General features: G+C 47.2%; 3 protein-coding genes across 4 annotated transcripts; all 3 read right to left on the bottom strand.

Annotated features, from left to right (window-relative positions):
• Window positions 1-43: 43 nt before the first annotated feature.
• NCF2 (neutrophil cytosolic factor 2) lies at window positions 44-7,389 on the bottom strand. Its single transcript, XM_054384525.1, has 15 exons — window positions 7,216-7,389; window positions 6,614-6,696; window positions 6,197-6,305; window positions 5,879-6,013; window positions 5,398-5,505; window positions 4,917-4,976; window positions 3,998-4,041; window positions 3,665-3,806; window positions 3,329-3,391; window positions 2,880-2,958; window positions 1,987-2,030; window positions 1,012-1,163; window positions 820-931; window positions 425-587; window positions 44-141 (listed from the first exon to the last, which is right to left on the bottom strand). The coding sequence occupies exons 1-15, from the start codon at window positions 7,387-7,389 to the stop codon at window positions 44-46; spliced, it is 1,566 nt and encodes a 521-aa protein (XP_054240500.1).
• Window positions 7,390-12,711: 5,322 nt separating this feature from the next.
• On the bottom strand, window positions 12,712-18,487 carry ARPC5 (actin related protein 2/3 complex subunit 5). Of its 2 annotated transcripts, none has more exons than XM_054384171.1 (4): window positions 18,345-18,487; window positions 17,576-17,657; window positions 14,867-15,043; window positions 12,712-13,940 (listed from the first exon to the last, which is right to left on the bottom strand). In XM_054384171.1, the coding sequence occupies exons 1-4, from the start codon at window positions 18,485-18,487 to the stop codon at window positions 13,878-13,880; spliced, it is 465 nt and encodes a 154-aa protein (XP_054240146.1). In that variant the 3' UTR covers window positions 12,712-13,877. The 2 variants fall into 2 exon arrangements, with proteins under 2 accessions (XP_054240146.1, XP_054240147.1); XM_054384172.1 differs by having other exon boundaries at window positions 17,576-17,648.
• A 3,060-nt stretch (window positions 18,488-21,547) lies between these two features.
• Window positions 21,548-22,519, bottom strand: APOBEC4 (apolipoprotein B mRNA editing enzyme catalytic polypeptide like 4). Its single transcript, XM_054384604.1, has one exon. The coding sequence runs from the start codon at window positions 22,517-22,519 to the stop codon at window positions 21,548-21,550; it is 972 nt and encodes a 323-aa protein (XP_054240579.1).
• Window positions 22,520-27,031: the final 4,512 nt, after the last annotated feature.

The raw sequence follows: 27,031 nt of genomic DNA, 5'->3' as shown, positions 1-27,031 counted from the left end.
ATTCTTCATTTCATTCCATGTCCATGACTAAGCTCTTCTGAAATCACATCTCGAGGTCTTTAGTGTTAGACCTTTGAACAAAAGCAGATGGGAAGATGCCTATCTTCCCATTGCATTGGCCTTCTAACCAGTCTTCGTTCACTGGAAGACAAAATTGACACCGTGTTTGCACCCTAGGGATGTACAGGATCACAGTAACTTCCACGTGCAGATGAGGTTAGAACCCAACCATTTAGTGAGAAATACTCAGCTCAGCAGGGAAGGGGAAAGTAGGATTTTGAGCCAGTCTATGATTTTGTGTTGGGAACCCACAACTTCCACTAAGTAAGCAGCAGTTGCTATAGGTGCTTAGCATCTTGTAGTCACACCCATGCTCTCACCAGGGCTGGGAGGGTCTCCCCTCCCACAGAGGAAGTACAATTACCTTTGGATAAAACAAGTATCACATCTCCTGCCTGAAACTCCAGGTCTTCAGGTTGAGTGGCTTCATAATTGTACTGTGCTATAACTTGGGTTTGTCCCATCTCCTCTGGCATTGTCTCCTGCAGTGACTCTTCTGGTTTGCTGTCCAGTAAAAACCCCTCTCCCTAAGGCAGGAAATAACAGCTTTTGGCTTCTCTTTCTCTTTTGTACCAGGGTAAGAGACATGAGTTCTACTTTTTCACCCACTCTCTGCTCCTCTGCTTTTCAAGAGGTCACTGGCTTGCTTAGAAAGCCACAATCCTGCACTCACGGCAAGGAAAGCAAAGGCAAAGTCTGCTTAGATACCCTGCAGGGAGTGGGCTGCAGAAGTGTTTGCTACAGCTTGCTGTCACTGACCTCTGTGCTGTCACACCAGACTGTCAGACAGTTGCCCTTGCTTTGGCTCCAAGCCACCTCCAGGTTCTCTGTGCTCAGAGTCACCAGCGCTTGGCTCTCCACAGATTTGTACCTGGGTGTGCAGAGGACATGAGGTAAGGGTGGGAGCCCTGATAACATGGCTGTAGCTCCCTGCCACAGCCAACACCTCACCTTAGCTGTGTGTGCTCAGGTTGGAGCTCCAGTTTCTTGCAAACCTTCTCCAGGAGCTCTGTGTAAGAGACGTCTGGCTTGACTTGCAGGGCCACTGTGTATTTGTAGTGCACCTTGAGGACATGGGGGCTGGCAGTGGTGGCTTCAGCCTCCTGCGGGTGGTAAATTTGATGTCAGAGCTTGTGGTTGAGGGCAGGGAGAGGGACAAGGATGTGGAAACAGCAGTTGTATGAGTCAGAGCTGAGCTGTGAGGCATCAGCTGGCTGTTGGTCGGGGAGACATCTCTGCTCATGACCAAGCAGTTCTGGGTTAATGGTTGGACTTGACAATCTTAAAGGTCTCTTCCAACCAGAATCATCCCATGCTTCTAGCATGTGCAGCTCTTGGTACTTCCCTCAGGGCAGGTCAGCAGTTGGGCTACCCAAGCTGTGGTTGGATGAGCAGCTGGCTGGCAGCCCTGCTCTTGGCCCAGGAGAGAGCACAGTGTGGGATTAGGCACTTAGCAAAGAAACTGTGGCTTTCAGGTGGCCAAATTCAAGGTTTGTCCACCCTCTGACTCCCTTGTTTCTTTCTTTATTTTTGAGTTGGGACTGTTGTGTTTTCCCAACTCTCTCCGCAGTGTCACCTTCTGATGTGCTGACCCTGCCTAGGAGCACATGCAGTACAGCCAGGCTCTCCTATTTTTGCCCTTCTTCAGTGCTGCAAGTCAACCAAGATGAGAGTCATACGAGGGCTCTGCTGACACCTCTGGGCCCACCAGGGACTAGCCCTGGAAGACAACTCCTGTACAAGCAGCCTTAGTCACCTGGCTGGGTCCTGCTGGCCCCTAGCCTTGTCATTACACTCCTGAATGATGAAAACCTCAAACACTTGAGGGCTGTGGTGCTTGCCAGGCATGCCAGCACCTTTCAGCGTGCCGTAAATGCAGATCTCTAACACCAACAGGACCTTGGGTCGGCACTCACAGAGTATTACCTTTGCTGTGTCTCTCAGCTTCGTCACAGTAGCAGGAACATAGTCTGTGGAGGAAGAAAAGGGTGACTTAGCAAGTGGGACAAGGTAAGCACCCCTGCTTTGTGCCTAAACACACATCCAGATCTTCTGCAGCCCCTCTCATCAACATGTATCATTATCTGCAGCAACAGCAACCAACCCTGGAACCAGCAGTGGTCCTTTGAAAGCTGCAGCAGCAGCTGCCGTGGGTTTCATCCATAAGATTTAGGTAGAACCATCAAGCAGAGTCCAAGAACTCTAGGAGCTTTAGGGGTCAGGTGTCTTTCCTGGGTGGAGTTTTCAGCTTTCCACCATCCTAAACCAGTTGTGGAGGTTATATTGTACCTTTGTGAGGTGATGGTACCCTGGTGGTACCATGCCTACTCCAGGCCTCAGACATGGGGCATTAGGTAGCATCAGCCACGTATCACCTTCCCAGGGCAACCACAGTGCCTTCAAACCCAGCCCAGCTCACAGCAGGACTAAAATTGTCTCAGGTACCTTGCTCTAAGGAGAAGCTGGTAAGGAACCTTCTGGTCCAAGACTCGGACAGGCTGGGTCACTTGCCCCACTCCTGTCCCCAGGCCCTTTTTCCTGTTAGTTGCTGAGCTAATTAAGAGCACAAAGGAACTTGGTGTTCTCAGAGATCCAAGTGCTCTATTCCTCTGCTTCCTGAGCACTGCAGTTGCTGTCAGTGCCTCCTGCTCTAATATCTCTCCATCCATGACTACAAATATGTCCAGGAACAAGATGGAAATGAGCTCCAGCCCTGGACTCAAAGCCTGAGAGCATAACACCAAGGAAACCAATTCCAGCCTGCTGCCAGTGGTTTCTCCCCTAGAGCACTCCTGTCCCTTCAGCTTCCTCTCACTGACCTGGTGCCGGCCGCCGTGGCTTCTCTGGAGTGGCAGAGCTGGGAGACTCTGGGATCTCTGCTTCAAGAGAGGCTTCTTCCTGTGCCAGATGGGAAGAAGGTAGTGATGTCAATCCTACCCTTCCTAAGGGAGCTGCTGCCTTGTAGAACCTCCCCTCCAACTTACTCAATTCCCAGCGCTTGTTGGGTTTTGAACTGGGGAGTGTTGACTTCACCACTCCTCATCTCCCAGGCATTGCCAGCCACCATCTGGTGGGGCACACATGGCATCTGCACTGATTTTGCTGGTCACTGAGCTCATGTTCAATGACCATGAGGCAGAAGAACCAACCCCAGCATTATGAAGTAGAGGGATTTGCAGGTATGGGTCCTGCTGGAAGACCCGCAATATACGGTGAGCGAATGTGTGGAGATTGGCCCTTCCCAGGACACTGTCCTGGGCCTCCTCACCTGAACATGCAGCTTGTTCTGGAGCTCCACAGGCTCGAGGAAGTTGCAGGGGACGATCCCTTTCTGTGGGGGAAGGAAACGAGTGGGGATTTCTTGGCAAGGAGGCAACCCACTGCTGGAGGATGCAGCTGAGCTTGTCCTCACCCTGCCCTGAACCCAGGAGAGTCCCTGAGACTTGAAGGTTAGTTGCTGAAGGTTTCACCAAATCCTGTGGCCTGAGCCAAGGTGCACATAAGGGTTTTAAGCCAGAAGTTTGCTTTGCCTTGCAAGTTCTCTGTAGAACCTTACAGTGTCCACCCCACCATCTGCCCCCTCCTGCTGAGCACACCCCGGTACCTTTCCATTGAACATCACTGTAGCCCAGTTGTCCTTCTCTTTCTTCAGGACAAAGACAATGTTTCCTGGCAGGACCTGCAGCTCTTCGGCAGTCTCAGGGATGAACTCGAACAGGACACGGTGCGGCTGCCCTTGGAGTGCCCTGGGTGCAGGAGCAGAGGACAGGCCGACGTAGTTGGTTTACTTTGTGGAGGGAACCCTCTACATCTTTGTTTCTATCATCCATTCCTCTGAGTTTTGGGTGGTGGCTGAAAGCTCAACTTCAATGGTACATGATGAGGTTGGACCTGGCTGCTTGGTTGAGCAGCGTTGTCCATCCTTCATCCAACTTACCTGAGGATTTCTGGAGTCTTGGGCCTGGGGGGAGGACCAGAGGCCTGCCAACAAGAAGACAAAATTAGAATCACCAGTAATCTGGACCACTTGCTTTGCAGACATGTCCTGCAGCCTTCTACCATGCCTGCCATCACCCCTACATGGTTCCTTCCTCCCTGGGCTGGTGTCAGGTCAGATGATCTGAACCTAATAGGAGGTTTTGCTGCTTTGCAGCTGGCTGTAGTGGATTTTCAGCTCTCTGCCACCCTGATGCATAAAGCAACTGCCTTTTGTGCCATGAGGAGTATCAGTGGTGTTGATCCTTCTGAGGAGCAGGTTCCACGTTCTTCTTAGTTGGTTTTCAGAGGCACAGTCCTGGCTTCACTCATGATTTTGGTTTCAACTCACAGAGGGCTGAGATCAAGGGTTTGAGATCAGCTGGTTTAAACTAAGTTGTGTCCCCCTGTATCTTCCCATTATTCTTGTAAAATCCCCTCCTGCCACCATTGTCCTTTATGGTTACTCCTGCTAAAGTAATTTAAGGTTTCTGGTAGATTCATGAACGCTCTGAAAAAGTTACTAGAAAGAATGAGGTTTACAGGAGGGTCTGAGACAGCACCCCATTAAAAGCTGTCAGACCACAGCAATGGCAGGGCCAGAGGAGGTACCACCAGGCCACTACTTCCCTGTTCAAGGAACCAGCTTAACCTCAACCACAGTCATGGGTGCAGGCTCCACTCTCCAGTGATGTAGAGAGCAGCTGAGATGTGGGGGCAGCATCCATCTCCTCACTGTGGCAGTAGCAGAAAGTTCACAGTGGTGATGCTGCTTTTAGCCTCCCACTGTAAGCTGGAGCTCTGAGCAAGGTGGGGATGATACCCATCCCCACATCCTCCTGAACTTTTGCCAAGGATGCTGTTCACTGATGGTGCCTCACCGGTGGTTGGAGTGGAGCAAAGCCTGAGAAGTCATCCTTTTCCACCACGGATGCCACCACCTGCAGCCAAAGACAGACAGGCAGTTACTTGATTCACGTAGACATCTCTTAGACTTTCGATGTCTATCCTCATCCTTTGCTGTTGGCCAAGCCAAGTTCCTCAGGATGCTTCAAGTTCAAGAGGTTCACCTCTCAGCCATGGTAAGTTCTCAGCTCTTAGCCTCATGTTACTGTGGTTGCAGTCATTATAACCTCAAAGTTTCCTTTCATGTTTTAATCACAAATATTGATGGGAGCCAAAGTGTCCAGCTCCAGCTGACACCTGAGGAGCTGCTTGGCTCTCAGTCATCTGATTCAGGTGCTAGAAAATGTTCAAAGAAGGGCAAGAAAACTGGTGAGGTAGCAGCTCAGAGGAGTGGTGAGAGGGTGGACAGCAGCTCTCCTCAGCCCACAGAGTTGGCCTGAATAAATAAGATCTTACCGTAGCTTTTCCCAGGTAGTCCTTCTTCTCCAGCTGAGCCACTTGCTTTTCATTTGGTCTAAACAGCTTTCCCACAGGAATGGCCACCAGCTCACAGACTTTCTGCTTCTGTAGCACAGAGGAAACTTAGTGCTCTTCAGAGGTGAGATCAGGGACCTCTTCAGAGGTGAGATTAGTGTCCCCTTCTAACCCCTCTGGGATTAAGATCTTGCTCTATAAAGTCAAAACACCCCCATGACAGTCCAACCCTGGCCCCGACATGGTCTGTTTCACAATCGACTGCTTCACAAGTGACCCAAAGCTCTTCCCACCAACTCATGTGTCACTATGATATCCACATTTTGCTCAGCCCACTGCATTTTACTCCTGCTCGCTAAAGCTGCACCTACAAGGTGGTCTCTTTATCACTGAGATCTTCTTCCTCCTCACTGTGGGGCTGCCATGAGCAAACATGGCAACTGTAAGACCTGCTCCTCCATACCAGGATGGCTTCCATTGCCCTGTCAATCTTGTTGTGCTGTGGCTCGCTCTTCAAGTTCATGGCCAGTGTCAGGTGCTCCTCAGCTCTCTTCCAGTCCTCCATCATGGCATACACCAGTGCAATGTTGTAGAGTATCTGCCAGAGGGGTGGGAGCAAGGGAATGAGCTCTGAGAACTGATGGACCATTGCCAGGTAGGTGGTGGCACTGCACCACTTCTCTTGGTTAGTGCAAGGTACAAAGAGAGGTTGGCTGTCTTCTTAGGTTTCTTGAGCTGGTGAACAGACCTTCGGGATCAAAACTGCTGAGGTCTTCCTTACCTCACAAGCAAAGAGCCTGTACCGCAAGCCCAGGATCTTGTAGTCGATGAGCTGGTTGCCTCGCAGCTGGGCCAGTGCTTCTTTAAAGTCTTCAATGGCCTTTTCATGGCTGGGGAGGAGAGGACAAGAGTGTCACCACCTCGTGGTGCCAATCTGCCTGCCTCTAACTCTTTAAGCAAGATTGTGTGAGTTTAGCTGGGTCTCCCCTGTCTCCTTGCAGTGGTTTCAGACACCTTATGGGGAGCAGAGATGCTCCAAGGCTGGTGTTCATCCAGCCTTGCTGACGAACAGAAGCCTGGTTTACCTCAAGAGATTGCAGTTTGGCCCCTGGGCTGCCAACCTGCCTGGGGCCATCTTCAGCTTCAGGCTGCCATCTCCACAAGTGGCAAGAATGAAACTTTAAACCCTTCCACTCACTTCTGCCTCCGGTAAAACACGGTTGCCCGCTGGAAATAAGCCACGGCCAGATGCTTGTCACAGCCAATGCTCCGGGTGAAAGCCTGCGTGGAGGTAGGTAGGGAAGGGTCAAAAAAGGGGTAAAAAGGGAGGACCTTTAAAAGCCTGAGGCTGTAGAGTGGTTTTATCTGCCCTGCTTTAGACAAGTGGCCTAAACTGGGCTGTCTCCCTGCAGTGCGGGGAACTGGGTGGTGGAACTTGTACCAGGCTTCTAGTGTTTTTTTGCGCTGGAACCATCTGCCACCATTCACTCAGCATCTTAGTGCCTCCATGGCCACCTCTTGTAGAGAGAGAGAGGGTAAGCAGCAAGCTGTGCACCTCATCTGCTGCTTCACCTCTGATTTGATGATCTTGGAGGTCTTTTCCAACCAAAACAATTCTGTGACTCACTGGAGAAAAGGTTCAGCAAGAAAAGCCCAGGAGTGTCACATTTCATCTGAGCTTTAAAAAGCTCAAATCCTTCCCCTGGTCACAACATCACCCTCAGTTCCTCCTTCCCCACCACGCCCATCTGTCTGGCAGGTCTGCAAGCAGGAGTAGTGACCCCCAGGGTTGTACCTTACCTCCTCTGCCTCAGCCAGGCTCCCCAGAACAAGGTGCATGCAGCCGATGTTAAAGCAGATTTTGGCAGGAGGGTTCTGGACAGCTGTGAAAGCTTCCAGGGCTGCCCTCCACTCCTTCCTGTCTGCTGCACACACCCCTTCTTGCCACAGCCGGATCGTCTCCACCAGGGACATGGCGTGGTGGGAGCAGGACCTGAGGTCCACAGCCACGTCCTGGGTCTCGCCTCTCTCCTCGTTCTTCCTTGTGGTGTTGCTCAGCCTTTCTCTAGCTCCCTTCTCTTCTGCCCATGTCGCAAACCTGGCAGGAAGTGGCCTCACTCAGCGTCAGTGAAACGTGGCCCTGGGATGGGGAAGTGGGGCAGAGGCTGCAGCAAGTTTCCACACTGAGGTGCCACAGGGTGCACACTAGGTCCTCTCTGACAGCCACTCCTCACCTCTTATGGTTTTGCTTCTCTGAGTTTTTCATGAAAAGCCATGGATGTTGTTGGCTGGATGGTTGGCCAGGTCAAATTTAAGGTTGCCAAGCTTAATTTAGGGTTGCAAAGGGTGAGCACTGTAGCCAAGCTCCTTGTAGCCTTCGAAGTGTCATCTTCAATGGAAGTAGTTGATCAATGGTTCCTGCAAGCATCTCCTGCCAGCAGCTGGGCTGCTCAAGCAGGAAGGCAAGGTACAGTCCAAGACACAACCTTTTGTCCTGCCTATCTCCTACTGCATTGCCCCAGTGAGGAGCTACACTGCTGAGGGTACATGGAGTTGCCCAAAGATGGGGCTTCAGAGGCCAGTGACCATACCACACTAAGCCCCAGCAGTGGTGATAACTCACCCCCCCGCCCAACATCACTTTTCTTGAGGGCTTTTGTGGTCCATGGAGCATAAATGGTTCTGGAGTGCTACTGGGAGGACCCATAGAGGCGGTGATGGCAGGGGATCTGACCTGCTGACTCAGAAGGTTTGGAGCTGGGTATTCCACGTGATCCTAAGTAGTTTTGGAAAAGTCGATTTGCTTGTGCCTCATCTACCAGTGATGTGATGTGCAAGATGTGTCAGCAAGCCCTGTGCCTTGTGCACTTACTCATGCTTCCTCAGCAAATGACCATGGAGGAGGCTTGTTTGACTTCTGCTTGGGAAGAAGCCTGAGCTGCTGACGAGCAAGGACTTAGTTTTCAGTAAGAGTTAGGACTGAGCACCCCTGAACCTTGTGCTCTGTTTGGTTCTCCAGTTGTAACCGTGCCCTTGGCATCCCTTTGCTCTCAGTTGGCTCCCAGCGCTTCCAACAGGAGCATGGAGAATGTTCTCTGACCTCCATAAGAGCAGAAGGAAATGCAGCCACTGAAAGTGACACCAAAGGGTGGGAGTACCAACATGGTGAGCATGAAAACACCCCACTGAGCTGCCTTTTCTCATCCCTTTGAGGAATGGGAGACCCTATCTCATAGGAATTGGTTCACTTTACTGTAGTGATTCTATGATCATTTTTTGGCCATTTAATTATCTGAACAGGCACAGTGGTAGGGTCAGGATGATCCCAAAATGGGTACAAGGGGAGCTGGAGGGGGATGTAAGATCACCCCTGAGCCAAGTGTTGGGTTTTTTCCCTTGCCTTTCACAGAAAGATGGGATCTGCCAATGCCAAGTAAGCATTGCAGGTACTCAGAGCAGCTCATCTGCTTGGGCTTTTTTAAGGTCATATTCAGGCAATTTCAAAGCTTGATAAACAAACCCCTTCTAGTCTCTTCTTCCCCATTCTCTTACCAAGTTATTTAGTAGGCACACTCTTTTCTTCTACAGTCAAGTCCCAGAGGAAGTGGGTAATGAAGATGGTGGCATTTCCCACGAGAGATTCTTGGAGTCCAGCACAAATGCAGATTGCCAAGAGATGGGTAAGAAATAAGTAGAAATGCCCCAAATCCAGCAAAGGTGCAGCAGTCACTTTTCACTTTGCACAACAGGGCTCACTGCCTAAATCACAGAATCATAAAATGGGAGGGGTTGGAAGACACCTCCAGAGATCAAGTCCAACTCCCCTGCCAAAGCAGGATCACCTATTGCAGGCCACACAGGAACACATCCAGATGGGCATTGAAAGTCTCCAGGGAAGGAGACTTCACAAGATCTCTGGACAGTGTGTTTCAGTGCTTCAGCACCCTCACAGTAAAGAAGTTTCTCCTCCTGCTGAAGTGGAACTTTCTGAGTTCCAGTGTGTCTGTTGCTCCTTATCCGACCACAGGACACCGCTGACAAGAGACGGGCCCCCACTTCTTGACACCCACCCTTCAGGTATTTATCAACATTTATAAGATCGCCCCCTCAGTCTTCCCTTTTCCAGACTAAACAGCCCCAGGTCTCTCAGCCTTCACTCGTCAGACATGTGCCAGTCCCTTAATCATCCTCATATCTCTAGGTGGTGGCAGGGAGCAAAGTAGGAGCCTGCAATAACTCTTTGGTCAAGTGGATAACTTGGAGGCCATGGCTTAACTGGAGCTGCAGCCCAGGCCAGCAGCTTCTCTTGGCTGTTACAAAAGCAGGATGTGACTGATAAGGTGCTGTTGCCACATGCTCTGGGCAAGCTGAAGCAGTAGTGGGAAGTTTGCAAGCCAAGTTCAGAAGCACTGAGCCTTCCTAGAGAGCTCTGCAAATGCTGATCCCCTTTCAGTAGGTCCAGTCAGCATGTGGAGTATTTTTAATTGAAGGGTTCCTTCCTATAATAGGAAGGGAAATGTGCTTTGAAAAATTGAGTGGTTTAGGAATTTTTTTTTCTTCCCTGCCTATCATCTTTCTCTGATCTAGAAACCTGTTGTGCCATATTACTCAAGGGATTAAAACACCTCCCATGCCTGTATGTATGCTAATGTCTGCTCTTGTTGGGAGCTGAGGATGACCTCCACCAGCCCCAACTGCTACAAGACAGACACTGTGTAGAGGTGATTCCCATGTGAAGCTCTCTCCATCCTACAGGCTGTTCCATTCCCCACAAGCTCCTGTGAATGCCATGCTGGTGGATTTTGGCTGTGCCAGGATCACTCGGTGTCCTCTGCCACGTGCCTGCTGGGGTGCTGGTGGTATTTGTGTGGTCCATGAGACTGAACAAGGCAGGATTTGGAGGAAAGAGGTTAATTTGGTTAAAAACTAGACTTACTTTTCAGATTCATGTCACCCAGGTACCAGCAGAGATAACCTCCTGCAGATCCCTGAATGCATTTTGTAAATGGTTCTAAATACATCATTGCCTAACCAAGGGGAAGCTGCTGAACCTCTTAGGATGGCTCTTCTGGTTGCCTCCATCCATCTAATGCCATCTAGAGGTAGCTGACCTGCTTCAACAGCAATTGTTGTGGGAAATACTTTTAATTTATCTGGCACTACAGCTTTTCATCATAAAAACATAGAATCACAGAATCATTTTGGTTGGAAAAGACCTTTACAGTCATCGAGTTTGCGAACCCAGCAGTGCCAGGTCACCTCTAAACCATGTCCCTCAGCACCACGTTTACATGACTTTGAAAACCCTCCAGGGATGGGGACTCCAGCACTGCTCTCAACAGCCTGTTCCAGGCCTTGACAACCAAACAAAACCAACATCCGAACAAAACCTCCCCTGGAGCAACTTGAGGCCATTCCTTCTTGTCCTATCATTTGTTCCTTGGGAGAAGAGACCAACCCGCACCTGGCTCCAACCTCCTTTCAGGGAGTTGTAGAGAACGAGGTCTCCCCTCAGCCTCCTTTTCTCCAGGCTGAACAACCCCAGTCCTTTCAGCCATTCCTCATAGGATTTGGTTAATTTTATTAATTCTTGTTATTCTTATTTAATACATTTAATTATTTAATACATTTGTAAATAATACATTTATACACCAGGTTTACAAAGAGTAATTTATTAGTTATTTCTTTTTTTTAAATGAGGATTGATTGGAGTCTTAACCAGATTTGGATGAACAGAAAGACACAGAAAAGCCAAACAATCCCCAGGAGGGCTACAAGGACAGAGCCATCCCTACACATGCCCAGGAGGCCAAGGTGTGGTGGTATGTGTGGTTGAAACCCTGACCTTTCCTGTGGTCTTCCATGTCTTCCGCTTTGTATGCCCAGTACCTCTAGTTGTTCCGAAGAAGGTAAGCAAGAAAAAGCATCCTGGGAAGAAAGGCAGGGCAGGCACAAAGCAGTTGAGCGGTAACCACACTGGCTCCTGTCTGTGCTGAGGCCCTGAAGGACATGGGCACCCTGGGTGAGTGAGTGGTGTTGGGTGACAGGGGTCTACTGCCCGGTGCAGAGGCACCATGCTGCTTGTGTCTACCACATGTAGCAGCAGCAGCTGTACAGGTCTTGAACTGTCCTGGGGAAACTAGGGGAGGAAGAGGTGGGATGGAGGTTAAAAAAGCTTTAGTGAAGCTGTCTTACTGACTCCTGAGTGAACACAGTGCATTGGGAATGCTTTGGTCAAAGCTATCTGAAGGCAGTAGTTCCACTTTTCAGGAGAATGACTTGGGTCATCACAGAATCCCAGCACAGCAGAGGTTGGAAGGGACCTCTGAGGGATCACCTGGTCCAACCTGCCTGCTAAAGCAGGATCACACAGAGCAGGTTGCCCAAGACCACAATGTCCAGGTGGGTTTGCAATCTCTGCAGGGAAGGAGACTCCACAACCTCTCTGGGCAGCCTGGGTCAGGGCTCCAGCACCCTCACACCAAAGAAGCTTTTCCTGAAGTGAAATCTCTTGTGCTCTAGTTTGTAATGAAGTGTCCTTGGAGTGCCCCACACCTGGTTTCTGTAGACTCAGCCCTTCAGGAGCTCAAGCTGAGCGTGTGTGCCATTAGCAATGACGTAAGCACACCCAGTCACCGCACCCACAGGACAAGCCCAGCGCTGTATCTGTGCTTCAATCATTAAACCCAACAATTAAATGTTTCATCTTGGAGCTGGGATAGGCAGAGACAAACCAAAAGCCCACTGTGAAACCAGGAGTGTTGCTCCACAACCACCCTTCTCCTTCTTTTGTTCTTGAGAAAGCATCTAAATTAATGCCAGTTAATTAATCTGGCATTAATGATTGTGAGGATGTTGTCTGGCTATAGTTTTACCGTAGGTGGAGACATCTCCAGTAGTCCTGGTTTGGAACATACTGTTCTTTAAATCATAGAATTCCTTTGATTGGGAAGACCTTTAAGAACATCAAGTCCAACCATCAAACTAACACCACCATGGCCACTAAACCAAGTCCCAAAGTGCCATGCCCACATATTTCTTGAACACCTCCAGGGCTGGTGACTCTAGCACCTCCATGGGTAAATCCCAGATCTTTTAGTTGGAGAAAGCTCTCCACCTGTCACTGTAATACAACTACAACAGGTAGAAAGCAAAACTATCAAGAAAAATAATGGAAGAAGTTTTATGGCTTTGTTTTCCAGTGTTGTCCATCCTGGAACATCAGCCTGCTGAAAATGGTCAGTCCCATAGTTAACCTGAAGGCACTTCAGACACCAAGTAAATATTCAGCAACGATTTATTGTCTGGTCTTTGTTATTTTTACCAAAAAAAAAAGCAGGTATCAAAAAACAGCAAAGATTTCACAAGTTCCCCAACAGTTTTACACAAGTGAACTGCAGTAAAATGGTGAATGGAAAATATGTGTTTCAGTCCTGGCCCTAAACCATCAAGAGTGACCTGAGGTCTGGGATGTCCTGGCCTTTCCCAGTTCTTTGTGAGATACTCCTCTGTATTTTGGAACCTGATTTGCCCACTACCTAACATGTTGTGGCTCAACCCAACAGGAATGTAAACTCTCTGGTGTCCCTTAAGAGACTAGGAAAAAAAATATTGGAGCTCTGCAAGGACCAAGTGGACACCAGTTAAGTGTTTCTCAGATTTCCCCAAGCAGCCTCTTCATTGTGCTTGACAAAATTAGACTCCTTTCAAGTTGCTGAAAGGGGATTTGCTGTGTGAAAGCTGTTTTTCCGTCATTTCAGGATCTTTACTCCCACTGGGCTTGGCTCCAGCATAAATGGACCATCAGCCTTTTAGGTTCTACCATCCCAACTGCTTGATGGACAACTTCATGACCTCCCTGCTGTGGACCTGACTCATCACAAGGAACCTGAGCAGGCTGTGAGATGCAAGGGTAAGGAAAACGCTCAGCTCTCTGGAATGATTAATTGGGGTCAGAAAGGAGTTTTTGCTTGCTGTCCTGTTCAAGGCTGTAGGTTCAGAGGTTCACCAAAGGAAGTATGGTCCCATTACCTATGTTAATAGCTGCCTCACTTCTCAAATATAGATCTTAGGGCAAAACACTGCTTGGCTAGCAGAAAGAATTAAGACATTGCCCTCGGTCCCTCGGCACTTACTTGGAAAGTCAGGTTGAAATCAGCCATAATTACACACAAATGCCAATCACCCTAAAGACATCACTAGATGCTGTCACTGAAATGTTTACCAGTACCAAATATTCCTGTTAGAAACAAAATTGCACCTTCATAATTTTCCAGAATTTAACAAAAAAACCCATAAAAAAGAGACCACGATATGCATTACTGGTCAGGTATGAAAGCAGCAGCAAGAAGGCAAGCTGAGAGACAGGCACTGTCCATGGGGCAGCAACGGCATGTGGTGGTCTGGGGTTTGCACCAGCACTTCCCGGGCCCTGAAGGACAGACAGCTGCTCCTTGCTGGATTTAAACCGTTTTCCTGGCAGTCAGAACGCGCACGATGGACCCCACTCCTCCTGCAGCCAGCGCCTGGGAACAGAAACACGGGAATTAACCCCAGGTCAAGGTAACTACAAGCTGAAACCACTGATCAGAAAGCCTTCCTGACTATGTTTCAGATGAGTATCTCCCCACCTTTTACATTATAGATCACACAGAATCACTGAAAGCCAAGTTGGAAGGGACCCCAAGGATCATCTGGTCCAACCTTTCTAGGTGATAGTGTAGTTGAAATGAGATGGCCTAGTACTCTGTCAAGCTGACTTTTAGAACTGACCAATGTAGGGGAATCCACTGCTTCCTCTGGGAGATGATTCCAATGTCTGACTGCTCTCATGGAGAAACATTTTTCTTCTGGAGTCAAATTGGAATCTTCCCAGCAGTAACTTGTACCCATCAACCCCTGTCTTTTCCATGGGACTTCTTTTACAGAGGGAGTATCCATCCTCCTGGTGGCAACCCCTTACATATTGGTCTATGATAATAAGGTCTCCCCTAAGCTTTCTCTTTCCAAGGCTGAACAAAGCCAGCTCTCTCAGCATTTCCTCACATGGCAGGGTTACCAGTTTTCTGGATGCTTTCCAGTCTGTCCACACCTGCACAGCAGAGACCAAAACTGCACTCAAATGCAGGGTGCCAGGGAACAAGGACCATGTTTGCTCTTAAGGCAGTTATTTAACAAGCTTTTATTTCTAAGTGGCAAATTTTGCTTCCCTCTGGGAAGAAAATTCTATTTCCACCCACATGAATCACTGGACTGAAGGGTTTTGTTTCCCTCAGTCTGACATAAACCCAAACTTTAACTGCAGAATCTCTACTCAAGGAATCGGAAACAGGCACAAGAGCTGGCAGGACCTCTTAAAGCATGAAATGTGACATTTCAGTTTTACCAGACTTGGTGAGCATGCCCCAGACCCAAGAACCTGCTCCCCCAAGAGCACGCCCTGTAAACGCACCTTCTCATGCCACTGCAGCAGCACAGCACTGCTGTTGTCAGAGGGGCTCTCAAAGCCTTTGTAGATGTACTTCATCAGCAGGTCAACCCCATTCTTGTCCAGTGACTGCACTGCCTTCTCAATGTCATTGGCTTTGAATGAGATGAGGACCTTCAGGACAATGCTTTCTGCACGGTCCTGTCAAGAAATGAGGCAGGCAAAGACACACTCACTCCCATGTAAGGTGTAGTGCATTCGTCATTTGAAAACAATTCTAAAGAGCAGGTTGTGCACAAAACTTGTGACAATAACATGTAACAGATAAACAGCATCAAAGAGTTGAATTGTGTTTGTCCTGCTCTAGGTTTTTCCTCTCTCTGCTTGTTTGCAGCTCTCCACCTATAAACTCAGGTTACAGCTAAATAATAATTCTGAAACTCGAGGTCTGGCAAATTCCCAAATAATTTTGAAAGCTGGCTCCCTTTTGTCACCAGAGCCTCTCTGAACCACTTAACAAGATGCTAGGTTATGTTATGGCAGTGAAACACTGGCCCAGGTGGCCCAGGAAGGTGGTAGATGCCCCATTGCTGGAACCATTCCAGGTCAGGTTGATTGAGGCTCTGAGCAATCTGCTCTAGTTGCAGATGTCCCTGATGACTGCAGTAGGGTTAGAGTAGGTGACCTTTCTAAGTGACCTTTTAAAGGTCTCTTCCAACCCAAACCAGTCTGATTCTATGATTCTGTTCCATGGAAATGCCACTGCCCAGTCTGGAAGAGGAGACAGCTTGAATTCACGTTTTCAACACAGTCAGCTTCTGTCCCAAGATGCAAACTTGCTGCACTAATAGTTTGCATTAATAACCATTTGCAAGTCTATCTGGATGTCATTTCAGGCCCTGAAATGTGTGTGGCATGATTACAGCAGAAATTAGCCATGTAATCAGCAAAGAGCCAGCTCTTCCTGCTCATTCATCACTGGGGGTGGATGAAAGAAAAAGGTCTCATATATGTTGGACTTCTGAATAGTTCCATTATATGAATACTTCAAGCAGCTTCACTCCTTGGAAATTAAGGATGTTAGTCTGTTCATCTTAGTATCACATAGCTACTTCGCTTAGCAGGACCTCGTAAAAAACTAGAAGTAAAAACTTTGAAGTTCCACCAGACCAACTAAAAATGAGGCCAAACATTAAAATTGAGTGGTTCTACCCTCTTCAATTCCACTGTCTTCACAGTATGTACATCAATATGGATCTAATGGAAACAAGTCATTGATGTGAGAACAAAGCTTCTAAGCCGTTCATACAGCACTATCTGTAGCAGAATCCCAGCATGGTGGGGGTTGGAAGAGACCTCTGGAGATCTTCCAGTCCAACCCCTCTGCTAAAGTAGGGTCAGCCACAGCACGTTGCCCAGGATCACAATGTTCAGGTGGGTTTGGAATTTCTCCAGAGGAGACTCCACTGGGAAGCTTGTTCCAGGACTCCAGCACCCCTGCAGCAAACAAGTTTTTCATCCTGTTCAGATGAAACCTTCCGGGTTCCAGTTTGCACCTGTTGCCCCTTGTCTTGTCACTGGGCATCACTGAGAACAGTCTGGCTCCATCCTCTTGACCCCACCCTCGTTCCCCTTTAGATTTTAGTAATTACTGATCAGCTTCCCTCTCGGGTTGTTCCTCTCCATGCTAAACAGCCCCAGGTCTCTCAGCCCTTCCTCCTCACAGAGATGCTCCAGAATCCTCAGCATTTTTGTGGCCTCCACTGGGTTCTCTCCAGTAGTTCCCTGTCTCTCTTGAACTGGGAAGCCCGTAACTGGACACAGTTACTCCAGATGTCTCACTGGTGCAGAGTAGAGGAAGAGGTGGAGAACATTGCTCAACCTGCTGATGGCCACACTTCTTAAACAGCTGGATCTCAAAACCCTGTGAAAACCCTTGGGAAAGGTGAGTAAGTCTCCATGGGCAGCCTGGTGAGCAGCACAAGAAACATGCCCGTGGGACTCTCAAGCAGGAAGAACAGACCTTGGCAGGCACTTGCCATCTGGGCAGTTCCATGTCTTATCTGCCTATTCCTCCTGCTACTGCAATCAGGAGCCATTCAAGGTTTAGTTTGCAGAGGTTCAGAAATACAGGCAAGCAGCAGGCGTCTGCATTCAGTCACAGGGGGAGTGCTTGCATATGCTGCTGAGGTTTTGAACAGCTCAGTTTTGATTGGATGCAATAACCACCAGTTCTTCCTTTTTTGTAGGTTCAGGCTCTGGCTGTTTTAGCAGCTTCCTTAGTCAGAGGTGATGACTGCACTTGTGGTTCCTTGGTTGTTCAGCGCCAGTTACATCTATGTGCTGCCAGCTCTGGATCAGACACGGGCACTTGGTGCTGTGTGGAGTTTCCCAAGGCACACAACACACCAGCAGCTCAGGTAGGAGAACACATTAAACCTGATCCAGCACCAAGTTAAAGCACAGGTGACACCCAAGGCTGTGGTATTTTGAACAAGATTAAATGGCTGGAGGTCATGGATGTTTTGACATCAGGGAATGCCCTAAAACCAGCTTCCTTGGCTTCCTCAAAGTGCACTTGGCAGCGCTGGTGGGGTTATAGAAACAAAACCTGATTTTTAAGGAGTGTCAGGGGTTAAAGCTGTAAAAAAATATCACTGAAGTGAGAATTGGTTTTGTTCTAGCTCAAACCAGGACAAGGAGTAAGCCAAGAGTGAGTCAGTTCCTATTCACCTTCACTGCTTGGTTCTTTGTGTTGATGGGAGGGTTCTTCAGAGCCGCCTGTAGTGCAGCCGTCATGTTCCCTGTGCCAGAGGGTTAAGGACCAGATACCAAGTACTTAGGAAGCAACAGAACCAGCTGCAGGGAAGTGAGACCTGTAGTTGGCTTGTGTATGACTGAAAATACTTAACAGAACTAACGGTGGCTGCAATAATTACCTCAACAGCCAGCACAGACTACATTGTAAGGTTGCAATCATCAGGCCATTAGAGGAAGGAGCAGCACTGAAAAGAAGCTGCACACTGCCAGTATTGGAGCATACTTCTTAGGCTCCTCAGTGAACGAGGATCCAAGTAAAATAAATTATTCCCCACCAAGTCTCCAATTGGTAGCCCTCCAAAACAGGCCTCAGGGACAGCAACTTAGCAGTGCCTGGTGGAAAAAGCCACGCAGGGAAGCCGAGGGCTTTCCTCCACAGGAAAAAAACCCTTCCTCCATCCTGCTTGCCCCTCCCAGATACGGCAGCTCTGAGCCGCCGCCTCTGCCGTGATGGGGAAGAAGCGGGGCTGGCTTCCTTCTGTCAGTCTCGGTCGCTTGCCCCCTGTCAGCCTTGTAGCCCTTCCTCCTGCCAGCTCCGGCCGCCTTTCCCCTCAGCCGCTTCCCGCCCTCCTTTCAGGCCAGGCCGTGCCCGTTCCCTGCCCGCAAGGCTCCGCACCCAGCTCCCACAGCCGCCGCGCCCGCTCGTGACGAGACTCTTTCTCACCCGCAGGCGGAAGGATATTGCCGCAGGCACGAATCCACCTCGCCCTCATCGGGCCCCGCTTGCCCGTCGCCTCCTTCTTCCTCGTCCACAAACTTGTTCTCGTCGTACTCATCGACATCCACCCGGCGGAACCGCGCCGAGGACACCGTGTGCTTCGCCATGGCCGAAACGCTCACGCCCGCCGCGGGCACGCGCGCAGGGAAGGCGCGCCCAGGACAACGGCGGCGGCCCGAGAGACGAGCTGCCATTGGCGAGCCGCGCGGTGCGTCATGGGCCGGAGGTAGGGCTACTGCTGCGGGCGAGGCAGCGAGCGTCTTAACCGGTTGGGTGTCTGCTTGCGAGTGTCCCTGGCGGTGTGGTGGTGTGCGAGGCTTGCTTCTCGGTGCCTGCGGGGGGCTGTCTTGCTGTGTTTTTTGGTGGTTTGCGGGGCGGTGTTCGTTGTGGAGTTTGGTGGTTTGCGGTGGGGTTTGGTGGTGTGCGGTGAGTCTTGCCTGGTGGTGTGTGGTGGTCTGTTTGGCCCCTGGCCAGCCTCACCTGCAGTGTGCAGCCCCATCGGTGGCTGTGCAGCCCGCTGTGTGCAGTCTGCGTGCTGCTGTCCACCTTCATCTCTCGATGTCCAGGTTCTCGTACCTGCTATTTCTGTGGAACCACTGACAAGCCATGATGCCGTGCTTCAACTTTGGCCGATTTCTCAGATGGGTATGAACAAGGCAGGACCCTGTCAACCCCTCCCAGGTGTTTCATGGGCACAAAGTGCTCACATATCACCCAACGCAGTGTCAGTACAACATCTGTGGCCTGTGGTTAATAACTACAGTTTGGTCCTGAATTTGGAGGATTGAACACCACTTTATTGCTACTAGATTGTAATTTAAAAAAATATTAAATTACATCATTGGTTCTATGCTTTTTGGCAAAACAAGTAATAAAGAATCACAGGATCATTTTGGTTGCTAAAAAATCTCTAAGATCATCAAGTCCAACCACGAACTCAATACCACTGTGCCAAATAAACCATGTCCCAAAGCACCATGTCTACACATTCTTTGAAAACCTCCAGAGATGGTGATTCCAGCATCTCCGTGGGCAGCCTGTTCCAGGCCTTGACCACTCTTTCAGTAAAGAAATGTTTCCTAATATCCAACCTAAACTTACCCTGGTGCAATGTGAGGTCATTTCCTGTCCTTCTGTCACTTCATCGTAGGGAGAAGAAACCAACACACACCTCACTACAAACCCCTTTCAGCTTAGAAAGTTTCTTGTGAACACATTAGGTAACATTTTAGTGATAGGACAAGAGGAAATGGCCTCAAGTTGTGCAAGGGAAAGTTATAGAATCGTAGGGGTTAGGAGAGATCTCATTTAGTACAATCCCTTTGCTAACATAGTTGCTATAAACTAGAAGTTTTATTTTATGATCACAAGGCTTAATGGGGTCCAAATTGTCCAGCTCAAGCCCTTTACTCCTATAAGTGACTTTACACACGATATAGAAATCTCACAATTGTTACGTGTGTATTTTGGGGATTCTTCTGACACCTGTGGAGCTGCATGGCCCTCAGTCGTCTGACTTTGATGCTGGAACGGGTCCATAGAAGGTCAGCAAAGATGGTGAAGGGTCTGGAGAACCCACCTTGTGAGGAGCAGCTGAGGGAACTGGCGTTTTTTAGTCTGGAGAAAAGGAGGCTGAGGGGAGACCTTTTGGCTCTCTACAACTCCCTGAAAGGAGGTTGGAGCCAGGTGGTTGTCAGGCTCTTCTCCCAAGGAACAAATGACAGGACAAGAGGAAATGGCCTCGGATTGCATCAGGAGAGGTTTAGACTGGACATCAGGAACAATTTATTTCCCAAAAGGGTTTTTAAGACCTGGAACAGGCTGCCCAGGGCAGTAATGGAATCCCCCTTCCTAGAGCGATAAAAACCCTTCACCAGTTTAAGGTCATGATGAGAACCAAGCTACTATCTTTTTTTTTTTTTTTTTGACTCAGATACATAACATTTGTGACCACAACAAGAGTGAAAAAGTAGCAGAATCACTGATGTTACAAAACAAACCGATGTGTTTATATACAATTAACACTAACTGAGAAGGAACCCTTATTTGCTGGGAAACAACATGTTCTTTACTTTAGTTGCCCCACTCTTTAAGACCTTTAGTATAGTAACAAATACATTTAGGGCCACAAGAAATGATCAGAGAGCTGAAACACCTCTGCTACGAGGGCAGGCTGGGAGACTTGGGATTGTTCAGCCATTTTTTACAATAATGGTGATAAACACTCGCCCAGGTTGCCCAGAGAGGTGCTAGATGCTTTATCCCTGGAACCCTGTCAGGTTGGACAAGGCTATGAGCAACCTGCTTTAGTTGCAGATGTTCCTGCTGACTGGAGGGAGATTGGACTAGATGACCTTTAAAGGTCCCTTCCAACCCAAAGCAGTCTGTGGTTCTGTAGTGAATCATAAAGTGAAAACACTGCTTTAAAAATGATAGGAACTTCTTTTTCAAGTTACTTTTAGACTGTCTAGATATGTGTAACCCATCTCCTATTAGATATTTCTTACTCATCAGAAAATTACACAGCTGTGTGAGGTTCCTCTTAATTGAAGGCAACAGCCCTGCAAAAAAATCCTTAAAAAGAAAAAAAAACATACACACACATATGTGTATATAAACCCCCCTATTATAAAGGAAACAGCTTTATTCATGTATTAGCATTAACTGCTGAACCACCTTCCTGATAGAGGAGGAATTTAGGGAAAGTTATATGTTCCACCACAACTGTCTCAGCTGAGAGGCTACAGTCCACCTGTAGCTGTGCTTGCAGCTTGTGGATTGTTTGTATTTTACTGATAGAAATTGGCTTAAGGGTGACAACTAAATTAATCACAGGAGGTAATCAGGAAATCCTGAGGTTTTGGATTTATTCCTAGGTTTCAAAGGCATGGGACTAAACCAAAAGCATATTATCTTCATAATCAGATATTTGAGACCCACAGTTATTCTCTGGGCTAACTTTGGTAGGAGGTGACTTTATTGGTGCAGGGGAGTTTGCCATCTGTGTAAAACAGAGGTCTTAACAGCCTCAAAGCAGTTCAGTTTGTAGTGTCTTCAGAGTAGGGATCTGCCACTTGGAAACATAGAATTGAAAATATTCCAATCATTTTGGTTGTAAAATACCTTTAAGGTCATGGAGTAATTTCAGAATTCCAAGTTTCATTAAATTATTTCTTTGGCATTCTTAAATGCCTTATGATATTTTTAGGTTTGGGGTATAGATGTTCCTTCTGAAAGGGCAAAAACATGCCTGGGTAAAGCACCAAGTGGCTTTGAGATGTGGGAGGTGGCAGACTGCCTTTTGTCCTTTGGAAAGGCTGGTGGGAAGCCAGGCTAGGAAAAGAAAAGACCTTTAAGTTTTGCCATGCAGCAGGCTTTCCCTCCATCCCTTGAGGAAAGGTTTCCCTAAAATACAGTTTTGTTCCTGTGAAGTCATTAATTTGATGTAGATTTAGTTGATCTGCTGAGGTTCTTGACAGTGGAGTTGGGTGAGAAAGGGTTGACCCTGGGATGCCATACACAAAATTGCAGAGGAGGTAAGGCCATGCCCCCTCCGGCAGCCTCTGCAGGGTCACCCGAGGCCACAGGCTGGAGAGGCTCTGCAGAGCTTCGCAGTTCCATGTGGCAGTGGGGAAACTGTCCTCAGTGTGATAAAGGTGGGAGAAGTAGATGCAGAGCTTGATTTCTGGGTACTTCAGCAGGAAGTTGTAGATTTTACTTATGCAGCAGTGGAAAGCCTCATTACAAGGAGAGTAATTGGAATAGAGGACAATGCAGCCCAGGTTTTCATAGGTACCTGTGACTGCATCCAGATATCCACCTGTCTCAAACAGCATAGATTCAGGGTGGCTGCCTTGGGCAGTACAGTTTGTAGCCTGGCCTTTTTGGACTATTCTGCCTGAAAAACTCGTCAGTTCATAGAAGACAAGGTGTTTGGTGTGGAGAGTTGCTCTTGATCTGTAGGGGAAGCCAAAGATCCTGTGAAATTCTGCATAAGGAACTCTGGCCTCTTCACCAGTCCGTATGTGGTAGGGACACTGGGCACAGATGCGGTTCTGTCTCTGCCAGCAGTAGGGCTTTACCACAGTCCCCTGGCTTGTCAGGTATTCTCGGAAAACTCTTTCCTCCTGTGCATTCATGTTTTCATGTGTTGAAAAACCTCCCTGTTTATGTGCTGCATAGTTGACAATCCTGAATGAAAAGGAAAGGAATATTTTAGTTCAACAATTCAACTTGCATTGCACTTAAGCTGAAAAAATAATAGGGGATAGTCTCTTCAGAATGACACGTGCAGTGGCATACAACTTGCTCAAAGGAGGTTGTAGTGAGCTGGGGGTCAGTCTCTTCTCTCAGGTAACAAGCAATAGAGCAAGAGGAAAAGGCCTTAAGTTATGCCAGGGGAGGTTTAGATTGGAAATCAGGAACAATTTCTTCCCCAAAAGGGTCATCAAGCCCTGGAACAGGTTGTCCAGGGCAATGGTGGGGTCCTCATTACTGGAAGCATTCAAAAACATGTAGACATGGCACTTTGGGACATAGTGGTATTGGATCGATGGTTAGACTTGATGATCTTAGAGTTTTTTTCCAACCTCAATAATCCTGTGATTATATCAGCATATTGAAACATGATCAGTGACACAAAGAACAGAGTTCTTTGTGTTGCAAAGTTGCAGCCTTGGAGCAGCTTTAGTTTACACAAAGTAGTCTTTTCTGAAGGCTAAAAATATGAACAAAAAGCATTTCTTAGGTTTCTGCCCTCATACCCTAGACAGGAGAAACTGCATCATAAACCCAGCTGTTTTTCAGGATTTGATTAGCAGATGAGCCTCATACAATCTGGCCAAACAAACAAACACCAACAAAACAAAAGGTATAATCACCCTCAAAACAACAACAACAACAACAACAAAAGTTAGAATTACCATCTCAGCAGCTCCAGGTTGGGAGGTTAGTAAATAGTTCTCTGATTTCCTTCACTAGCTTTTTAGGATTGGTTCAGAGATGCCAGTTCTGTGATACTGAAAGCTTTATTTTCAGAATTATATGAAAGAAGAACTGTGGCTTCCACAGTTTTGGAAGCTGAGCTGTAGAAGGACCTTCCCTCAGCACGGTAACTTTGCTTCAGTTGTAATGCTGAGGGCAGGCAGGCTTCCTTTGGTGTTTACAGGTGCCAAGTGCTAGGAGACAAGAATCCAAACAGGATTTTCTTCATACAGCCAGCCACTGGTGGCAGTTACACTGCTGTTCTTTGCCTGTCAATATTTGTTTCCTGTCTCTAGTGATTAAGTGTCCTTTGTTTCTTTAGTACTGTTCTGATACAAGGTTTTTATAGCTAAAAGATGGATGTTGTTATAACAAGCATGTTACTGAATTTGTTTGCAGTCAGTTGTTATTTCTGTGCATATCTGTTTGTGGTGCCAGCTGGGCAGAAAGCTTCTCTTGTGCTTCTGCCCTCGTATGCAGGCATCGAGGCTGGCCCTTCCATAACAGGTTTGTGTGTCCCTCACTGAGGCTGTAATTCAAGCAAGCAGTGGACAATTTCATGGCTAAACTAAATCATGCCTGCTTGGCTTGGGCAGGATTCCAGCTGACTGCAAACACAAGTTTTGAGTAGATGAACAACTTTTGACTTGAGCAGATAATTATTTTTATTCACTGCTGTTCTAATTGAGGCACTGATCAACCCTGGATCTGATTTAATTCCATTACTACTTTTTCTGACCATGTACAGCTTTTCTGTCTGCATATTTTATTATAGCTTGACTCTGCATTCCATGGTATTTTGCCCTCTGACTGTCAGTGTTTCATTCTTCTTCTTAAATTACTAATTTGATTCATTTGCTTTGTTTTCCACTCCTGACTCTATGCCAATTTTCATGTATTTTCCTGTGTTGGAGCTCTTTCCTGATTCAGACTATTGTGCTGTTCTCATTCAGATTACATCTAAAGATTGACTTCCTGACATCGAGAATGCCCCATTGGTCATTTTTGACGTTTCTGTGTGGTTTTGATGTTCACTTTTTTTCTGTACTGTACAGTGCAGTATCACTGTAGAATTGGATTGTCTCATGAAACGAAAAATGCCTTTGCTACCTGGCACCAAAAAGAGGAGGTCTGAAGAAGGGAGTGCTGGATGTTATGAGTTTTCAGCACCTCACTCGTTCTCCTGTAAGATGCCAGTATTATTACAGACAATTTACAAAGCTGCAAATATGGGGCAAGGTTCCAGTTCCTTCTGTCACTGCTGGTGCTTGTGCAGAGCTCCAATGGCCGCATGATGGCAATGTTGGTCACCAGAGAGAAATCTCATTTTATCCTTGATGGAAGCACCGGCTTGAACTCTTTGTTTCAGTGCGTTCAAAAGGATTCTATTATTAAATGCACGTAAAATTTTATATGTCCCTCTACAACTCGCCTTTTTTATTTGTTTGTTGGCCTGATCAAAACCCAGCACATTCAATCTTCTCAACTGACAGCATCACATCATTACAGGATGGGAGTCAATCCATCTACCTTGGAAGTTTGGGACTCAGCTGGAAGAGTGTTGCCATAACTGGAGCTCATTTCTGTGTGCATTGCACCAGCCTTTGACTTCTTGGCCAGTGCTGTTCCCCTGAGCCAGCTGGGGCTTGCAGTGACAAGGGCTCCAGCCTTCCCAATCACCGAAATCCTCCACCAGCTCTGAGGAGCAGAGAAGAACAGAGAGCAGAATCCCAATGAAGCTCTGCATTTAAATGAGGCTTTTAATTTGCCATATATGATTATTTGGGAGGTGTAAAGACATGCTCAGAATAGGCCCTTTTCTGGTTTAGGAGAGGCTACAAAACTGGGTTTTGTCTTTTTTTTTTTTTCCTCCAATTTTTTCTAAAGTAGAAAAAAAGCTGCAAATGTGTTACTCTTAAACTGAGTATATAAACACGTATACATGAGTTAGGTTTATGGTTGGACTCAGTCTTAAAGGTCTTTTCCAACCTAACTTACTCTGTGTGTGTGTATACTCCCCTGTGGATCAGGCAGCTAAAAGCCCTCAGCATTCAGCTCTCTTGCAGGGAAAAAGGGAAAACAAAAAAAGTGTTCCCATGCACAAATTTCTGGAGTAATGCTGAACAGCTCGGTAGCATTTGTCATCTTGAAAGTATTTTATAAATCTGACCAAGTGGTTGAAATCTAGACTGGTCTCAATGGCTTTCTTGCTGCTGTTCCTGTTGCTTAGTGTCACTTAGACCTCATGCAATGGAAATAGGTAAAGGGGCTTCTGACTTAGAGGGCACCCAATTTGTCACAGCAATCCTGATGCATCTACAGAGGCAGTAAATGCTGCAGACTTCAGCTCAGATTCCAGTTTACACTGGAAATTTGGAATGCAGATGGTTTCAAGATGGGAAGTGAAAAACGGAGGTACTCAAAATGACTTCTCCCTTTTGGTAATTCTCATCTTGAGTGGGGAGGAGGAGAAATTCTGCCTGATCAGGTACCTGGTTTGATCTGTTATTCTTTATAAGGTGATTCCAGTGCTTCCTCTTGGCACTAACCAGTTGTAAAATGCTTTGAGATCTTCAAAATACGTGGTGGGCTGCAGTGTTGTATAAAGCTCATTCAATTTCATTCTCTTTATCCTTCAAATGCAACACACCAATCAAAGTAGTCAATGCCTTGGGATAAAAGCAAGATATCCAGACTTTTCCTTGTTCTCGACTGGTTGTCCATGGCCCAAGCAGAAAGCCCTTCATGATCTCATCCTCAGGAGAAACTCTTGATATTAAATAAGTTGTATGAACCTGAGGGTTTTAACACTTGTTGTTGTTAGGAAAAATCCCATCTTCATCTATCACTTTCACTGATTGAAAACATCATCCTGAGCCAGCAGATCATGTCTACTGGATATGATCAGAAATTCAAAACATGAGTTAACAGATCCAATTATATTTAAAATTATAATTGTATCCTTATCTCTCCCAATTGTATTGGAGAGGACAGGGATATAAATATAACTTTAAGGGATAATTTTGCTTTGACTAAAATGCAGCAGTCTTTGGGGCAGGAGCTGTTTAACAGTGTTCCTCAACAAGGTACAAATGTTCATAGGAGGTACTGAAGAGGAATGCTCTATCCAGTTGAAACCACAGGGGAAACTTCTGTGGTCAGTACATAATTACTGAGGTTGGAAGTCAGCCAAGATACAAGCCATATGTTCTGCTCCTAGGGGAAAAAAACCCAAAACCTTAATGAGCAGGACTGTGAATTATTTTAATCCAAATATTAGCTAAAACTTGATACTCTTCAGGCTAAGAAGCAACACAGAAATTCTGATCCATCCACGGACAGTTTGGACCTGATACTGTTTTTTCTGATTTAAGCTTGGAATACCCTGATTTATGAAGGTGTCTTTTGGAAGCGAAGTTGCATGAACCAATTAGGCAAAAGCTGTTTTTTCTGACATGTAATTATATGGAAATATGATGTTTTTATTCCCTAATCTAAACCATCATCTGCCTCCCTAGTCCAGCACAAGTGTATTTCTCTTTCTGGGAAGGGATCTGGTGCATCCTGGCAAAGCCTTGCCCTGAGTACTAGAATGGTTCCTTTTTTTTTTTTTCTTTCTGAAATAGGAGTGTTGAAATTCTGTTGCATTTCTTAGTACAGCTTGGTTC

Source organism: Indicator indicator, chromosome 10 (genome assembly GCF_027791375.1).
Source record: "Indicator indicator isolate 239-I01 chromosome 10, UM_Iind_1.1, whole genome shotgun sequence".
In the NCBI taxonomy this organism is placed as follows: Eukaryota; Metazoa; Chordata; class Aves; order Piciformes; family Indicatoridae; genus Indicator; species Indicator indicator.
Note: the sequence above shows the minus strand (reverse complement) of the source record. Positions and strands in the feature narration are given on the sequence as shown.

What these genes read in the sequence shown, in the direction of transcription:
- NCF2 (XM_054384525.1), bottom strand. Translation starts at nt 7,389, where the DNA reads ATGTCCCTGGTGGAGACGATCCGGCTGTGGCAAGAAGGGGTGTGTGCA. An exon ending in ACAGGCTCTTTGCTTGTGAG is followed by an intron (nt 6,014 to 6,196) that starts GTAAGGAAGACC and finishes CCCCTCTGGCAG; the next exon opens with ATACTCTACAACATTGCACT. An exon ending in CAGTGATGTTCAATGGAAAG is followed by an intron (nt 3,392 to 3,664) that starts GTACCGGGGTGT and finishes CTTCCCCCACAG; the next exon opens with AAAGGGATCGTCCCCTGCAA.
- ARPC5 (XM_054384171.1), bottom strand. Translation starts at nt 18,487, where the DNA reads ATGGCGAAGCACACGGTGTCCTCGGCGCGGTTCCGCCGGGTGGATGTC. An exon ending in GTGGATTCGTGCCTGCGGCA is followed by an intron (nt 17,658 to 18,344) that starts ATATCCTTCCGC and finishes TGGTCCTTAACC; the next exon opens with CTCTGGCACAGGGAACATGA. An exon ending in CAAAGAACCAAGCAGTGAAG is followed by an intron (nt 15,044 to 17,575) that starts GTGAATAGGAAC and finishes ATTTCTTGACAG; the next exon opens with GACCGTGCAGAAAGCATTGT.
- APOBEC4 (XM_054384604.1), bottom strand. Translation starts at nt 22,519, where the DNA reads ATGAATGCACAGGAGGAAAGAGTTTTCCGAGAATACCTGACAAGCCAG.